Below are 19062 nucleotides of genomic sequence, written 5' to 3' on the forward strand. Positions count from 1 at the left end.
AATCATCATAACCTCAAAATTTTTGTTGTAATCTAACCAAAAACTTATTTTTATTAATATACTGTGCTAAACTATAAAGGATTCTTATCATAGTATGCGTTTTTTAAAAGCGTCGTTAACTCGGAGCGTCGGAAGCGTCAGCATCGTAACCTCGGAACAAGCGTCGTAACCCAGGGCGGATTTTTCAATGAATATTTAAGAAAAAGCGCCGTAACCTCGGAACGTCATAAGCCGGACCCGTCGTAACCCGGGGACCGCCTGTACTTGGTTTTTTTTTTTAATAGTTTTATCACAAAAAGCATATTTTATGATGAAATTGATTAAAAAACCAGGAATTTAAGGATATTTCTCATAGAAAATTTTTTCGAATGTGCGAATTTTCTGTGAATAAGGCTAATGCATGGAAACGTTCCCCAGAGAATCCACGAATGTGCGAGTCTGCGAATCCGGAAAACACGAATACGGTGGGTCCACTGTATATATTTACTGATAAATTACAGTATTATAGAATTGTCATTATTCCAATAAATTACTACAAATATTTGACTGCTTTGATTTATCACAATTACCAGTATTCACACTAGAAAATACTTTATATTATATACTTAAGTACTTCCTACTGCACTGTATTTTTAGGTACAGCATGCATATTTTATCCTAAAATCACAGTTTAGTTCAAGTTTTGACACCAAAACCCATGCAGACACAACAACCAAACATGACATAAAGGAATCGAAGTGCAAAAGTACAGAGTTATAAGTGTATGCTGGAACAGCCAACAACTTTAGGAGGCTAACAGCTAAAACTGGCATAGTATGGCTTGTAGAAAAAAGAATACAATATAAATAATAATGCTATTCCACATCAAAACAACACATAAGAAAAGGCTACTTTAATAGAGGACCCAATAATGAAACCTTATAAAAACTGCAGGGGTCAATGTGTAATAGGAATGTACAGGAAGTACAAAAATCATTTAAAGTAAAACAGAAAGGAGATTAAAGGTAGGGTTGTCAAAGAAATTTAAAATACAAAAGGTGACAGTGATGAGAAGGGTATGAAGAAATATCTAGAAGAATTAGGTACAGGAGAGGAAGTGCAAATGAAGGCCAGACTACAAATGAAGGAATGAGTTGAAAATCACATTAGTAAAAAGAAACAACAAAACCCATGGCAGAGTGCAAACCCTTCTGAGGATGAACATCAAAATAATTAGGTTACATTAAAAGCATTCATATTCGGAAATATAGGTAGGTTACCTAGTATAGGTATTAGGTAGGTAAAAAGGTGTTGCTGTCAGGGTGAATAACAGATAGTGGGGTTGAACTCACTACAGGCACAAATGCTTTGTGATTAGGCTACTCAAGTAGTGTACCCAGTTTGGAGCTGTAAAGATTATTATCAAGGAACCACAAACTAGCCTTAGTGCTGAGGGAAGAGACCAAGATGACACAAAGGAGTTCAGTAAAAGTATGGGGTGTTAAGTGTGGCCGAGATCAAGTCAATGCATACAATGTAAACTAGGCTAACATAACCTCGGAAGTCAAATAACGAACATAGCTAATGCTACCCGAATCACAAGGTTAGTTATACTATAGCCCACCAAGCGACAAAACGACACTGAATTAGGCTACAGGCCTAGGTAACTCTATACTGTACTAACCTATCATAATCAGAACTTTCCACACACATAAATAACAAAAAACTGTAGCAAACCTCAAGGTCACATAAACGTATCATTTCCTTGTCCATGGAAACTACTAGGCTATATTATTGGCCACGTTGGATTCAACTACTACGTTGTTCAATGACGCAAGAATTTGCGTAGTGCGTTCTTCGTAGTTTTGCTTCCATATCACGTCAATGATTAAGCCTTTGTCATGACGTAATTTCAAGTTGTAATGCTATAACCCAAACAGCATAATGGCTAAATGAGTAACTTGAGCCAAGGTAAGCTACTCAAGAAGTAGCTACCTAATAGTTTTGGTTGCCCTATCCCTTCAGCTACGTCTGAGCTTAGTAGCAAAAATATTTCCAGTGATATTGACTTCTTACCAGAACTGTCGCAATAACTTATTGCCAATATTAATCCTTGAATCTGTTCTCTCACATTTAAACTAATTCAAACTGAACCTTTTTATATTTACCACAAAATATAAACCAAGAAACACGAGAGCAAGGTCGGAAGTGTAGCCCCGAACGATGAGTACGAAATACGACAAAGAGAATTGTTTTTGATAAACAGCTGGGTAATGACGTCACAAGTAATGACGTCATCGCGCGAGTTTCAAACCATAATTTTACTGTACGCGAGCGCTCTATCATAAGGTAAAGAAGTAAAAATTTCAACTTTTGCTTGAGACCATGGAAAAAATATATTTTAATATGAAAATTCAATAACCGAATTGCAGGTGAAGTTGTATCCCCGATACGACACGCAAGCTTTATGCTTTCAATAGTTGTTGCTTTTTCCTGGTTTTAACGGAACACATTTTGAGCTACAGATCAACTTCCACAAGTTATGCATGTTTATATATAATATATATATATTAGTCTATAAAAAACATATATATATATAGATATATATATATATATATATATATATCTATATATATATATATAATATATATATATAATATTATATATATGATATATATCTATATATATAGTATTGAAACGTCTTTTACAGAAACCTTACAATGGACTATGATTATAGAAAAAAATCACATAGTACACTTTGTATCACGTATTCCGAGTACCAATACTTCTATCTATATTTTACACGTTACCAGGGATATAGAAGGACTGGTATTCGAAATAAATGGTTGCAAAGTATGTATAGTTATGGATTTTTTATCTTTATGTGAATATGTATAGATATGAGGGTGCGTGTGTGTGTGAAGTACTTGAACGAAATAGAAAATAATATGACTCTCGACCAATTTAATAGCTTTTCTTTGATTCCTTTTGCAGTGCTTCGCATCTTTGTATTTAAACATCATCTGTTCCTGTGAGTTAACTGTTTATACAAACACACACATACACACCCAAACACACATTATATATATATATATATATCTATATATATATATATATATATATATATATATATATATATATATGCATGTTGTAACGATATATTTAGAATACCAATACTTCTATGTCCTTGATTTATCTATATGTGTGCGTGTGCGCATGTGTATTTGTGTGGGCGTGCGAAGCTGCCTTACAGGTTGATTAACGATGAGTTTGGTTAATTTTCCTCAAGTATGGAAACTTGTGAGGCAGGGTACAGTGTTTAAAAACGGAGAAACGCCACTTACAGTATTTTGGTTTTGAAAAAAAAACTTGCACATGGTCTATGAACGTTATCGATTCAATTCCACATACACCTAACTATTCAATCCCAAAAACGCAAAGAATAATTAAATGAAAACCTCTAGAAAAATCCTCTAAAGTAGGACTAAAAGCCACCTGCAAGTCAAGACATGAATCTTATTAGCGGGTCCTGATTATAGGACAAAGAACACGCTAAGAGACGAGCATGCGGAAGAAAATTCTTCCCTAGTAAAACTATTTAACAATTAAGAAATAGAATACAATTTTGGTTATAATGGTACGTTTGAACATTGGCTTACATGACAACAACAGAGATAAGCCTAATTAGAGACTAACCAATATTTTTGAGGTAGCTTAAGGTGGAAGGAGAGACTGCGGCAAGCGGCTCAGGAGGAGGAGGAGGTGGAGATGACGACCTACTAGACTCAGCGCCGGGGAACTTCATCTTTGACTGTTGGTTGACCACCTGCCCAGGTCATGTCACGTGGGTGACTGACTGATGGGAAATGACTAAAAAGGTCTTTGTTTTTCCACGAGAGAGGAAAAGAGAACATGTGAGCATCAACTTGCGCCTATCAGAGCAAAAAAAGTACGGTAAACATATAGCAGGAACGCTGTAACTAATTAAAGAATGACTCAACACTTAAAGTTATAGATATGAGACTATTATAGCTAATTGAGGCATTCTCCTAGTAATAAGACAAATAAATAGCAGCTGCCATTCATTTTTAAAGTCACTGTGTACTAATTAACTTCCCTTAAGTGATATGTGAGAGACAAATCAGATTACGAGGGGGATATGTTACTGCGCTTTGAGTTAATACTGTATATAAAACGAAAGAACAAAGCAAGACTTGACAGCCCTTTAACTGCAGATAAAAGGAAATGTATTATTAAACAAACTTGCAAAAGCATGCGTGACTCACTTGTCTTGCACTTTTACCATACCATATCCCTGTTATTCGTATTTCAAATATATATAGTGTATATAATATATATATATATATATATATTATATATATATATATATATATATATATATATATATATATATATATATAAAGGTATAAGCCACGAGGGAAAATAAACAACGTTGTTTATTTTCGCTCGTGGCTTATACCTTTATTTATGGATTTATCACGTTCCTAACTTTCGTGATTCAGTTATACTTATTATATATATATATATATATATATATATTATATATTTATTATATCTATATAATATATTATATTTACATTTATAGTATATATATATATATATATATATATATATATATATATAATATATAATAAGACATGTTTAATATATTCTAGCCATCTTGCTGTTCCTCCAGTTGATACTTTATTATATTACATAAATATATCGCAGAAAAATAGCCATAGTTAAGGCGGGTCTTATTAGCAGTGAGTTCAATGTTCTGTGCACAGCCATAAATAAGATTATGATGCAGGGCAGGTTGGCGGGATAAAATTTTGTATTTAGAAATTCATATGATAATTTAAAAAAAAAACGCATAGCACATATTCACGGAGGCAAACAGAATTTAATCATTGCACTGAATTAGAAAGAGAAAATTATTAAATAAGGAACCCTTTTGCTAGTCACTAACCAACTTTCTTGCCTTTTCTTGTTTATTTTCAAGATTTTTACATCAGTAACCGGCTTTACATATATAGCCACATCGAGCACTGTAATACAAAATAGTAAATTCAGTATTCAAATTTCTTTCCTCGGATTTCAAATTACTCTTTCGATCATCTGATGGTCGGGAAAACATTATGTTTGCTCGGATAAGTGGTCCACTGAAAATGCAAAATGATTTAAATAGGGTTCTGTATACTTGTATACTTCTCCAGTGCTTATGACTTTACGGAACAAGGTGACTATTTAAGAGCAAAATGTCCTTTCTCAGATGTTGAAACCATACACCGGGTTTAGGAACAAAATAGATAAAAACAAGTAAGTAAAAACAATGCACAACTGCAACATTTGTAGTGTCTTACAAGCTGTAAGAGCAACCAAATCTTGGTGAACTTCTGCATTTTACCTTGCAGTTTAATTTGTAAGTCACAAAAACAAGGAGAGAAAACTTTATCGACGAAATCACCGCAAAGAATCACGTGGCGATAAACAACACAGCAAGAACCAGATTAGGTTTTTTTTATTATTATTATTTTTGTATCCTTGCCTATGGGACAGGCATACGCTGGCAAACAATTCTATACAGAATGGAGTATTTGTTGATTAACTTAGAACTTTTTCTCTTAACTAAGGCTTTCCACTTTCGTGTATCATACAAATGAAATGTAACCTACACAATTATGCATTTTTAGTACCTACATTTACCTTGATCTGTAAATTACGGTAACTCACTCCAGTGCGTGAAAGATAGATCATAATGTTGTTTTTATATTCGCGCTAGAGTTTTCTCTCCATTCAAATATAGCCTGGATTGAGAACAATAAATAGTTGAGTAATTTTTAAGAGTTACTTTTTTGTGGCGAATTTCTGCTGGCTGTTTACAACAGATGATTTACTCACAAACGCTGTATACAAGCTCTTCTGCCGACAACAGGCTTATAATCTGTTTGTAATCTTCCTCACGGTCAACAGGAGAGAGAGAGAGAGAGAGAGAGAGAGAGAGATTCGAAGGAGCATGGTTAAATTTTTTTTCACATATTCTTTTAACCTTAACGTTAAAGGCAAAAATCCTCATAGCTAAGGTTGAGAAAGACATTGTATTATAGCAACTGTATCCTTAAAAGGCCCGTTTAGAACTAGATGGTGTTGCCTTGCCACTTCTTAGAGTAGAATGGACTTAGCGAGTCAGCATTTCATTGCTTGTAAAGATGAACTTTCTAATATAAATATATGCTCTTTTCAGTATTACCAAATGGGCTACGTACCTAAAATGTTGATTAAGTGTTAAAAAGATATGCATACATTCACCCACATTAATGTTATAGTTCCCTAAAGCAGCGGAAATCCAAGTGGTCCTTCAAAAGGTAATTTCCGGCAAGTAAGGGCCTGAGGCGTAGTTTTTTTATTTATCAATTCATTCAATTGGTTTTTTTTTCTACGAACACATTTCTCCATCAGTTACGGAGTCATAAGATATGCTGCAATCTTTGTACTGATAATGCAGGAAGCTAAGTCGAATTTATAATAAATAAATCACAACTCGACTTTCAATACCGCTCATGAAAACTATAGTTTAGAGTGGACCAACTTGGCCACGGTCACCAAGATTAATATCGATGGGCCGGCCTTGGCTTCGATAAGCCACTTTTGCCCGGAGGGTATAAAGTAGAGGCCAAGAGAAAGTTTATGGCCTTGGTGGCTGCTACCTTGGCCCTTGGGTATAATTTAACCTCGATTAACCTGAGTACGTACTTAAGATTTCCCCGGTATCACCCACCGGACACTGAACAGTGAACACCCATCCACCCACACACACGCAAACCTCTGAATCGTAAATGAACCTGCATTTTCTCCTTTTGATGGGATCATACTGGAAGACCACGGTATACGGGTTTCTTAGCAAATTTTTAAGGATGAGGTTGCTAGCCACATGCCCCTTTTTCTCATCTACAGCAGACACTGGTACTATACCCATTTACAATTGGCAGGAGTTGTTGGGGGGGACCTGGCATTAGTCTCCTAAAAATTAGGTTTTTCTTGAGATATAAACCTTTTCTCTATCGTACTTAACTGAAAATGTCATGTTGTCCCATCAACTTCCTCCTCTCAGACAGTATAAGGATACCTACTACATTTCGAATTATTTCCTCTCATATCTTCCTTGCTTGTCTGGTGATTGCAGTGTTTTTCCCTTTACTGCAGAGCTCAGGAAAGTCTCTTGCTGCTCCCGTTCTCCCTTCATACTAAGACTCTCTCTCTCTCTCTCTCTCTCTCTCTCTCTCTCTCTCTCTCTCTCTCCAGAAGTGTGCCACTCACTTGTTAGTTTCTAAAAAGAAAACTATTGTGCTGGCTTTGTCTATCAGTCAGCATTTTTTTTCTGTCCACCCTCAGATCTTAAAAACTGCTAAGGCTAAACTGCAAATTGGTATGTTGCTCGTCCACCCTCCATCACCAAACATAACAAATTGCAGCCCTCTAGCCTCGGCAGTTTTTATTTTATTTGAGATTGAATTTAGCCATGATCGTGCCTTTGGCACCGCAGCAACACACGCCACCACGGCAGGCTGAGAGTTTCATGGGCTGCGGTTCACACAACATTATGCTGATACCACTGAAACATCGATCTAGTTTCGGTTGCCTTGGTTATAATGCGGTACAGAAAGCTCGATTGCGCAGAAGAAACCTCGGCGCACTTTTTGACTTGTTTAAAATGGAATTAAGCTTCATTTAATTCCGTTTCTTTTCTCTTCTTTTCGTTGACTTGGTCCATGAAATTGAACATCAAAACCGCAAAAATGAATAAAAGAATAAATAAGTGGAATAAATAAATCCGTGCCATCGTTCAAACGTTCGGAGTAAAATAATGCTTTGGAAACAATGAAAAATTCTGAGCTGATTCGTGAAACACAGAAAAATCAGATGACCGTAATCGAGATCATTATCCATCCGAGAAACGAGTCCTTTAGATATCTACAGAGGATAACAGTAAGTCGTTGCTACAGATGCTGCCATAAGAAGCTTCTAGAGAAGAAAGAAATAGGCTCTTCATGGAATTGGTAAGAAAAAACTCTGAGCTAGACGAAGAAAATATAAATGGGCGAATAACAGAGGAAAACAGAAGAATAACAGAATTCTGTTGGTGTTGGGAAGCCACCGATTCAGTTAATGGAGGTACTGTTGCTGGATTTAAAATCCATTTGGGAATCCATGGTTATGCAAACTTCGTCGACGCGTTTTACCTTCCAAAAGTTATCAAAATTTTCATTTCACATCCTTCCCAATCTACGACTACAAAATCAAACACCGACATCCAACTGACTCAGTTCAGGCAATTGCAACAATTTGTTCTGAAGTGCAGTTTTTGAGGCACCACTTACTAAGAGCTCTAAATGTGTGAGCACCATAGCAACCGAGCACCTCACAACGGTAGAGTAAACAGAAAGCTTAAAAAAAATTTACTTCAGCCTCAGGCGAGATGATAAAACCTAAGTTTTCTAATCTATTATCCTCTCGGAGCTGGAAATATTCACCTTAGACTTTTTTTTTTTTACTTAATGCTGTTAATTTTTACCCCAGCGTGTACTGTGTACCGTTAATTCTTATAGAAATGATATTCACTGTTCTTGTTTTTTGCTATTGTCTGTTTGGTTTTTATGGGCTATTTCCTTTTCTCTAGAACACGCGCGAAGAATTTTTCTGGATAATTGATGCCACATTTCATTAACAAGACGATTTCATTTCAGTTTGAGGAAAGGGGAATTTTATAAGTCAACACAAAACGTCCGTTCAATATTGTGTTTGTTCCAGGGTGAGTACAAGAGTCAATTACGACAATTGCATACCGATCTTTGCCCTCCCAATTCTTTCTAACGTTGCTGAGTAGATCTTTCACCTTTACGGTAAGACTAAGACTGCTCTTTTGGCGGCGACTCCAGAGGTCCATGCCATGCCTGGCAATCCACTGAATATCTCACCTCGCTTATCTGAACTCTCGTCAGATATGACATTTCGGTTGGTCGTGCCTATAATTATATATAGCCAGATGTCAATACCAGTTCTTCTTTTCCGATTCAACACTTTATACGTAGTACCTTTGGGCAAGGCCTCGCTCGTACTGGCATAGCACACTACTATAAGATTCAGGGCGTCTGTAACACGGTTTTTTGGACTTTGTTCCTTATCAAAGCATCGGATGTAGCTGAAAGTTGACATATGTATATTTTACAACCACACACAAATTTTGTCAGCATTATCAATAACCTAAACCCGATAGTTTTAATTTTTATAGAGTAAAAATTATCTAGCCGACGCCATGGCCAATGATTACGAGCCAAGAGTCGAAAATCGTAAGCAAGGAAAACACCGTTTTCGAAATGTTGCCCCGCCCATCCACCAGACAGAAACTCATTCACCTTATTCCATCGGCTCTGAAACCCATAGCAGTGAAGAATGGCTAACAGGATTTGGAATTGTTCCCGTGGTTGCAACACTGCAGTTGTCTTACGACTTGCAACTTTATACAGTCAAGAGAAAGCCCGTGGCCATACTTACTATAGCCTGAATAGGTAATTATTCAGTTTCTAGTTTAAATCCAATGCTTATGGTCTGATTTGTGTTTAGCATAACGTGATTATAATACTTGTAATGTCATTCAGGATTTTGAACATTTCCATTAACTATTCACTATGCCACCAAGAGAGAGAGAAAGAGAGAGATTGTATGTAAAAAGTCTTTATATAACTATTTTTTGTTAAAATAAGATTTTTATCCAAAGTAAATACAAGCTTATATGTGCTAAAATCTCCAGCAGACCAACGGATCATCCGAAACATTTTTTTTCTTCTTCTTTAGGCCGTACGACCGTGTTGGATATAAAGACTTTATGAATGGCGGAACGATACATAGATGTGGGTGGGATATCTGTGCTAGCGTAGTAATACTACTGTAGCAGTAGTGCAGCAACAGTGTAGTAATAGCAGTAATATACATGAATTAAACGTTTAGGCCAACTGCTGGGATCCTTGAGGATCATTTGGCACTTCTTACAACTACTCGAGAAATGAGTTTTTATAGCCAGAAGTTAAATTTGCTAATCCAAAAATGCCCGTGATAGTCTTCATTGTTATCCTTTTTAAGTAAATAGGTAGATAGCCAATAAATAAAAATTGCTTGACACTGGATATAGCAGTTATCAAATCAAGCTTGTCTGCTATGTTTTTGAAAATTACCAACTATTCCCTACATCTTGTCAATCTGATTGTGACCTATAAAGTAGACTGTAATTTCTTCGGACACTTATTTTGGGAGTTAGACTAATATTCGAATTGTTCTTGTATTTATTAACATATTTTGTTGTTTTGTTCATTATGACAATTATCAGTGAAGAGGTTTCAGAGTTCATAAATGTGTACTGCTTTGCTTGTATTTAAATTTTTATGTCATTGTTGCCAGAGGTCTAGCCTTCGTTACGTATAGCCAATCATCCATCGAGAAAGAAGGAAGAAATGCGTTCGAAACCTTTTCTCTGAGTAAGTTGGCCCGTCTTCAAAAAAAGTAACTTTTACATTATAAGTATCAAATTTATTCAACCTACGTAATGCAGAATACAGTCAAAATTTATGTGTAGATAATGTGTATTCTGAATAAGCGCTATATTTATGAAATTCATAGATAAAAAGTTATTGCGAAAAAACCGTGTTACAGAGGCCCTGAATCTCATAGTAGCTTAACGTAAACCAAGTAACCTTAGATACTTGTTTATGGCTTTAGACACTGGCTGCCTGACAACCAGTGCGTTAATAGGAAGTAATTAGGTACTTACAAGAAGCTTTTTTGAAAATTCTAAAATAGTTTAAATTGATTTCAGTGATACCGTTTCAGTTAATTTCGTAATTTCACTCTTGAATGGACATTATTTTATGCAAAGTAATCCAGATTTTTATTCCGTCAACACTACTGTTGAATAAAACAAAACAGACACTTGTCTTTGCATTTAAAGCGAATGCTTTTGTATTTCTGAAATGTTTGTAATTGAGGTTTATATGAATTTACGGTCTCATGATGACTATTCCTGGTGCTGGAAAGATAAAGGGTCAATTGCTGTTTTCTTGAAAGTTCAGAGAGGTGAAAATGAAACAATAAGAGAAATGCTGAAGAACAAAAAAGTTCATTTCCTTTCACATAGGCTGTAAATTTTTATTCTAGTCAGAGGTTACTGAACGTGACCGTAACAATTGTAAAACCTTTATTCTTTTGATATAGATACATTTCTTTGGTATTGAACATCGTTCAGAGGAAAAGGAAAGCTCATTGGGAGTTATATAACTAAGAAAAATAATTGTCCAGCCTCTTTAAATAATATAACAGACGTTTAAGACAGTGATACGCATATTTCAGAAGAGAATTCAGTGGTAGCTTATAGTAGTATCGGGTACTTTTTGAGACATTACTTCAGAGATCCCTTGTAATGTAAAGTGGAAGAGAGACATTAAAGGTTTGCAATGCTGAAATCTGGATGAAAATAAACCTTGATTGGATTAGTGTTTATAACGGAAGACGAAGTTGTTATTTGTAGGTGAACTTATCAGGTATAGAGTGGCATGTCTAAAGGTAAGACATACTATTTGCGCAATGTTATCAGCCACTTCATTACGTTTATGCTCCTGATGAAAGTTGATTTTAAGGGGAGTTTTTTTTTATGAAGGGAACATAATCAATTGAAATTAAAATAGTATAGTACAGATGAAATATAAATTCCTCCTAGTCATATCACTGGTCTTAAAGAATCACAGAAATAAAAGTAATAAATAAATAAATAAATCCTAGTTAAATCAATGACTTGAGGTACATCAGGTCTTCTGCCTTCATTTCCACTCGCAATTTTGAAGGCATGCTGCTTTGTGGTCACTTTATTCAAGAAGTTAAATGAATTGTGGGAAACGACAGAAAAATAAGAAACTTCACAACTTTCTCAGAGTTGATTGAGTATTATTTTACCATCTTATTTTCAAATTGGCTACCAATCATAAACATGTTATATTTATATTCATTGTGGAAGATCGCCCCGTGATAATAAGTAGTACATGGTATGTGACAGAATATGAAGGAACCCTATGAATTAGGAAGGAAATGTAAACAATGGAAGGAGAATAAAAAAAAAAAAACACAGAAAAGAACTAGTATAGGAAGAAAGAAAGAAGGTCTCGTTATTTTCCTGAAGTGTTGACGAAGAATCCTGCAGGATGACGAAACGGAGGAACTGCTCGAATTAGAGGAATCTGTAATCATCGGCGTTCTGGAAGAAAACAGAGGAATAGAATTAATTCAAAGGATTCTCTGTCAAAGAAAATTACATTTTAATATTAATAAATACTGACAAAATCATTTCCATGTGTTTTGGAATACTGTATTCTTTTATTGCCCTGATTTATCTTATCGTTAAGAGGATGTCAAGAAAATCACTGGGGAATTTCGGCGATCTAGCTCTCAAAACAGTGAAAAGAAGGAGTTGGAGTGGTTAGACAGCAGGATAAGATCCAAAAAATTAAGATGAAACACAAAGGAGTGATAGTTAAAGAGGCTGGACTGCAAGATTGAGGAAAACAAGCGGAAATGGAGGTAAAGTAAAAGGCTAAAAAGGAGTATGCGCAGCAAAAGGCCGTAATATTACCGCTAAATTTGCTGGTTCTGTGTAAAGGGAACCAGCTAGCCTATGACTATGGGCTATGGCATTTACCAATTTCCTTAGATCTAATCAAGGTGTGCACGCCTACTGAGATGTCATTGATTCGGAAGAGAAACAAGAACAACTATTCTATCATGCTGAGATAGCAAAATGGTGTGCACAGTGAGAGGTGTAATGCTTGATGGAGTCACTAATTCACTCATTTATTCATAACGTTTCGATACCCGTAACTTTCGGACAAGCGTTTAATCGAAAGTATCAAACTTGAAAGTGGAAAGAGACAATTTTTTTTTTTTTTTTTCATGTAGGATTCGAGCCAGCATACACTATAAGAGTAAGGTTACCGAGGACCACCTTCATTCGTCTCTCATCTCAGAATGAGGCTTTCAAGTTTCGATCAGTTGCGGAATTTAAGGGGGTAGGTAGAGGGGATTGTTTCGAGCATGCAGTGCCATAGCGCCCCGCACCTCAGCAAAAGAAATAATAATAATAATCTAGGGTACTCAATTAGAAAATAAATCCCAAGCTGTAAGGGCCCGCTTTGCTTGCCCATAAGTGGAAGGGCCCCGTAGTGTTACCGGCCTAGGGCCCCGTACTCCCCAAGATGGAATAACATAGGGTGTGTTCACCGAGGGATCCGATCGCTAATTTCCCTTTCCCAGTGACGTCACTGGAGCACATCGACTGGGCGATGCACTGTTGTCACTCCGTCAGTTGCATTGTTGCAGTTCACGATTATGGGTGTGTATTCCATATTTGGGTGCACTAATAGTTCCAGACAGAAAGGGATTTGTTTTCACAGGTTCCCTAATGACCCCGAGGTGTCCAAAGTATGGATTAATGCATGTAAAAGAAGTGATAACATTAATGTTAAGGATGCCAGGATTTGTTCTGTCCATTTCCGGACAGAAGATTACGAAAGAAATCTTCAACATGGACTGCTACCACAACTTTACCAGAGAAGTTATCACAGATTAAAGGAAACCACAGTTCCCTCTTTAAATTTACCTGTTAAGGACATCAAGTCAGGTATGGTTTAACAATTTGTTTACAATCTCACTAGTGCAATAGTTAGTGGCATATCTTCGGTTGATAAGTAGCCTGGACTAAATTCTTGAAATGAAGTACAAAATTAGAATAGGCCTAGCATATCCAATGAATGAAGAAATTATCGGATTAAGGGTATCCAATTTCTTTTCTTTTATACTTTCATTTTATGAATGTAAAGTTGTTCGAACAGGTGATTAGACCTACGCGTAGTGATGTACTTCTGAGTACGTCTTCCTGTGCAGACGAGAATTAGGCCTAGATCTTTTATTTCTTAAGAACCCCACTAAGGGATATCGTGGGGCCTGAGTATAGACTGAGTTCGAGTGTAGACTGAGGAATTTCTTGTTAGGTAAGAACATCTTCAGCAATCACGGTCATAATGTCGCTCCCAATGATGATAATATACCATAATACTAGTGTTATGGAACCAGGTAAGTCTTGGGTTTCCAAAACCCCAGAAGAAAGTGACTCCAGCCATGTTGACTTAGACTCTGAATTATGTATCTCTGCTCATCTCTTGATGAGAATTCCTCAGGTAGGTCTACCTAATGAGCTGGAGGAAGAGGATTTTGTAGATCTTGGAGTAGAGTCTGAAAATGGTATAGAAATTGAAGCCTTGAATTATCTGGGAGGTTATATAGCTCATAAGTACAAAAATAAATATCCTTCCTTAGGATTCCCAGAAATTGAAGGCATAACAACGACTGGATCTCCAAAGTGAGGAGGAAAGTGTTGTTTAGGCCCAGTCCTCAATTTGTCATTAATTGAAAGGAGATGGAATAACTTTAAATCTTTTCACGGGGAACAGTTCAATTTCACGGGGAACAGTTCAAACCAGGCGTTGATGGAATTACGAAATTAGTTAATATTTTTTGGGGAAATAAACATTGATGCTCCAGAAGAAGTAATGAAGTTCTTTATTAGGTGCAAAATACATTTTAGGGTGAAGATATTAAATGCTGAAAGGAAATCAGAATTTCTTAAAAAAAGGTGTAAACGAAATGAAAAAAAAATTCTTCAGTAATTTTTGGTTAATAAAAGAACAATACGCTAATTCAGTAAATGCCTGGAAAGTTTTTTTTTTTCATATTCATTCAACCTCGTTACTTTCGTTATTTGTATCCCAACAAGATTATATTCTGTATGGTAAGGTCTTAGATATCTTGATATAGCTGTGTTTTAAGAGAGAGAGAGAGAGAGAGAGAGAGAGAGAGAGAGAGAGAGAGAGAGAGAGAGAGAGAGTATTTTCCTGTATGGAAATTGTGAACACCAGCATAGCAACAGATTACTGTCAAAACATAATCATTAAGTGCACTGCCCAGACGACGCGCACCTGTGACGTCACAGTGCGGGAACCTAGCGACCTACGATCTCACCTTATGTTATTCCATCTTGGTACACCCTAAAGTCGTCCCTGCTTTTAACGGAAATCTCTTCCTGAAAGTTAAGGAAATCGAAAAGGTAAGAAGTCACGGCGAGAGTTAAAATGCTCAGTTCTCTGACCTAACCTGTAGATTCTGCCTATATCTCCAGATATAAATATATTCATACCTTTACGCACCATAGAGGCTTAATAATAACTGGAGTTGGTATATGCATACATAGACCAGAGCTTTGCATACACGACTACTACGAAGGAATCAGTCAAGAAACGCTAGACCTATACCACAGTCGAGAAATTAGCCTGCTACGACCATGGCCTGTTACCTACTGAATTGGCAGACCTTTATATTGGTTTTTCATTATTCTAAGAGCAGTTATATTCAAGATAAGTCAAAATTACTTTCTTATGTTAGACCTGATTTAATAATTCGTTCAATGAGTCGTTCGTGAGCCTTAGATCGAAAGGGGAAGGACTTTGCTAGCCCTGTCTGCCGTAGGTTTGTTTACAAGACGCTGAGCGCTGTACTAAATGCTTTTTCAAAGCTTTCGTTATACCATAGACGACACTAATTATTCACTTGTTTTAAAATAAACAAGAAAGTAATTTTTGAAATAAGTTCTAGGTAGAGTATTAAGTTCACATGACTGTTGATCACATTCGATGTCTTTGATGTCCAGATAACGAAGCATTCTAATGTTCCTCAGTCTAGGTGACTTCCACCCCCCGGTCTAAGTGAGCCGTGCGTTGTGATATCATTTGACCTTAATTGTTATTCAGAGTGAATTTTTATTGAACTTTTGCTTGTCTCAGTGCTGTTGTCTGTCGCATTGCTTTGATCTTCATATGGGTACGGGTAAATTACATTGTGCTATGATGTTTAGTGTCCACTAACTTCATTCAGAAATCAAAGTTAGCCATAAATAGTGGAGACCAGACTAAAGTTAGAAGTGCTACTTTACCGCTGGTGTAAAGTTTATGTAGGCTATTTACGTAGACATCTTGTATTCAGTTGATGAAAAAACACGTGTGCAGTTATACAGAAGCAACAATCGCATATCACTTTTCTGTGTTGAATTAGCCTGTATATATTTTGTGAATGGTGCCATCGGCTGACCCATAGTCAACTGAATTTTCGCACTTATTTTAATTATTATATGCTCCTGAGATGACAGCTTCATCCGGATACGTCATGTGGACGAGTTTCTGTATACTTGACAATAAGGTCTGGCTTAAGGTCAAAATGCTTAGTGTATGGTGGCACTAAGGGAACTGGAGAGTGAGGGTAGACTGTACTTAAATATATATGCATGTATAACTGAATCACGAAAATGTGGAACGTGGTTAACATATTGTTAAAGACAAAATCAACGAAGGAAAATGAAGCAGTTAAGTATAGCTGCGAGGCCTTTCGACTTCTCGTCCTTTACTAAGCAGATGAGAAGTCAAAAGGCCTGGCAGCGGCACTCCATTGTTTCGCTTTCCTTCGTGGGTTTTGTCTTATGTCTATTAAAAATTTAAAGATTTATGTGATTATAAGAAAAATAACACCAGCGGGGCGAGTAGCATAATAACGACCATCCTAAAAAGGAACAGACTACCAGAAAGTGACCGAAAATAACCACGTTAGTTTTTATCGCGTAACGAAATATTCAAGTGCAGAGAAAATGCAGCTTGAAAACACTGTTAATTAGGTATGAAAAGGAATAACGACAGCGCAAAATCTTTCCTTAATGGGGGTTGATCTTTAATACTTCTTCGCCATTGTCTCTTGTTTTTTAAGAGGGATCCAGGACGACAAAACTTTCAACGGAAACTTTGATCCTTTTTGGATACCTAATTTCTCTGTCACCGCCGCTCGCCCGTTCCCTGATGAGGACTGATATTATATGAATGATCTATTTTAGGAGCCCCCTCTGCTCCGACGTTGGTCCTTTTACGCTGAGCATTCTGCAGAAATTACCCAGTTGATTTGCTTTCACTAATTATTTTGATTTCATGAGTGAATCCGCTCTCTCTCTCTCTCTCTCTCTCCCTCTCTCTCTCTCTCTCTCTCTCACACACACACACACACACACACACAGCAATAAATCATGTACCATGGTGGGTTTCTAGTTAACTACTGTAGGTCGGTAGTCAGTAAAATAGATAATGAATTAATTTTACGTAAAAACTAGGTTTTCAACATAGGGAATTTGCCATTCTCCTTCATTCATGCCCTCTTCCAGAAGTGTACTATATACTTGCTGCTTGTAGACCGCTGTGGGCAGCAGCTGAAGAGAGAGAGAGAGAGAGAGAGAGAGAGAGAGAGAGAGAAAACAAACTGTAAACCATCATGTATTCAAAACTGGAAGGCTCTCGGCGAGGTATTCCTCACCTCACGGGGTTGAAAACTTTAATAAGAATTTTTTCAAATTTGTTCGTCTTAACAGTGATTTATATATACTTAGTTATTAAGCCGTTGTGTGTCGCAACTGGAGTGGAAAGGAGAGAGAGAGAGAGTTTTTTTCCCTGTAGAACGAAGATTGTTTTTTTTTAAATGATTAGATGACCTTTTTAATTATCACATAACGTTTGCTTTTCACCTCTCTCTCTCTCTCTCTCTCTCTCTCTCTCTCTCTCTCTCTCTCTCTCTCTCTCTCTCTCTCTCTCTCTCTCTGACCGATTCTTGCAGTCATTTTTTGCATCCATAACTGAAAAATATATCAGGAAATGAAAACTGCTACGGCCATCCCCATTCCAGTCGAAACGCTTTATACTACACGTCAGCCAAATCAACCAAACTCCTTTTCATATGATACTAATTATTATTATTATTATTATTATTATTATTATTATTATTATTATTATTATTATTATTATTATTGTTGTTGTTGTTGTTATTTTTTTTCATTGTCCCCGCGTCTCTAATTCTAAGGAATATAGTCAAATTATATCCGTTCTTACCTGATCGACGTCCTCGAAGAGGTAGTTTGTCCTCCTACGCGTAGCTTCGAGGCTTCTCGGCCATGAGTAACCGCCGAATTTCTTGCCTACCAAGCGCTTCTGGAAAAGGAAGGGAAATTTATTCAGTATGCAGAAGGCTATTTATTCATGAATGCATCAAGCAGAATGTTAGCTTTCAAAATCTTATATCGAAATTTGGTTTCAAGGACTTTACATCGACATTAGGTTTGTTGGACAAGGAACAGGGCATTTGAGTTGGTTTGTCAATGGATATAGGCCATTTTAGTAGAAAATTCTTTCAATAAAGACGATTGGTTAATAATACACTTAAGATAATTGTAGTAAAGACATTCATTTCCTTGTTATTGCCACAACTATAGCTACACTATTATACTTTCTGATGTTTAACTCATATATTTCCTTGAATTGATAAGAATTTTACAATGTCAGTCATAAAGACGTTGCAAATCTTGGGAATTTTCTCACATGCATGATGTGAAAAATCAGCTGCCTTAGGACTGTCAGATGTGAAAATTTTATGCAGAATTGTAAGTTATTCGTTAATATGCAGGGTGAATTGACACTGAAAACCGACAAAATGCTCAATTTTGGATAAATTGTCAGTAGGGAAGAAGTAAAAGCTCCACGAGGAATAAATTGGCAGTGATAAAAGGCTGAAGGCTCGTTACAAGGTCACCTGACAAGAAAAACGACCGAAAGTCCACAAAGGTTAAACTGACAGTGAGAAAAGATTAGATCCTCCATATGGAATAAATTGACGGTAAGAAAAAGAACGAAGGCTCTGTACGGGATAACTTGGTGGTCAAGCAATGAATGGACACAGATAAAAGGCTTAAGAATCCATGCAGAATCAACTGACTGTAAACAAGAGTAAAGGCTCAATGTGAAATGAATTGACAATGAAAAAGCTAAAAGCTCCATCTGGGGAAAATTGTCTGTGATAAAAGTCCAAAGGCTCCTTGCAGGATAACTTGACAATGGAAAAAGATAAAAGCTC

The 19062-nt window shown here is 36.5% G+C and overlaps 2 protein-coding genes across 5 annotated transcripts in view; both read right to left on the reverse strand.

Annotated features, from left to right (window-relative positions):
- The window catches only part of LOC135224019 (motile sperm domain-containing protein 1-like), a 41662-nt gene extending 39408 nt beyond the window's left edge, over window positions 1–2254 (reverse strand). Inside the window, exon 1 of one of the 3 annotated variants that reach the window (XM_064262944.1) lies at window positions 2148–2254. The gene's annotated coding sequence lies outside the window, so the exon portion shown is untranslated. Of the gene's footprint in view, window positions 1–1716; window positions 1871–2055; window positions 2078–2147 lie in introns of those variants that run through there. The other 2 variants (XM_064262957.1, XM_064262951.1) reach the window with 2 other exon arrangements.
- An 8958-nt stretch (window positions 2255–11212) lies between these two features.
- LOC135224043 (uncharacterized) overlaps window positions 11213–19062 on the reverse strand; it is an 81219-nt gene continuing 73369 nt past the window's right edge. For both annotated transcript variants that reach the window (XM_064262969.1, XM_064262965.1), the window contains 2 exons: window positions 18045–18143; window positions 11213–12277 (listed from right to left, as the gene is read on the reverse strand). In XM_064262969.1, coding sequence (XP_064119039.1) covers window positions 12251–12277; window positions 18045–18143 — 126 coding nt within the window. In that variant the 3' untranslated portion in view covers window positions 11213–12250. The remainder of the gene's footprint in view (window positions 12278–18044; window positions 18144–19062) is intronic.

The sequence above is a fragment of the Macrobrachium nipponense genome, chromosome 20 (assembly GCF_015104395.2).
Source record: "Macrobrachium nipponense isolate FS-2020 chromosome 20, ASM1510439v2, whole genome shotgun sequence".
Classification (NCBI taxonomy): domain Eukaryota; kingdom Metazoa; phylum Arthropoda; class Malacostraca; order Decapoda; family Palaemonidae; genus Macrobrachium; species Macrobrachium nipponense.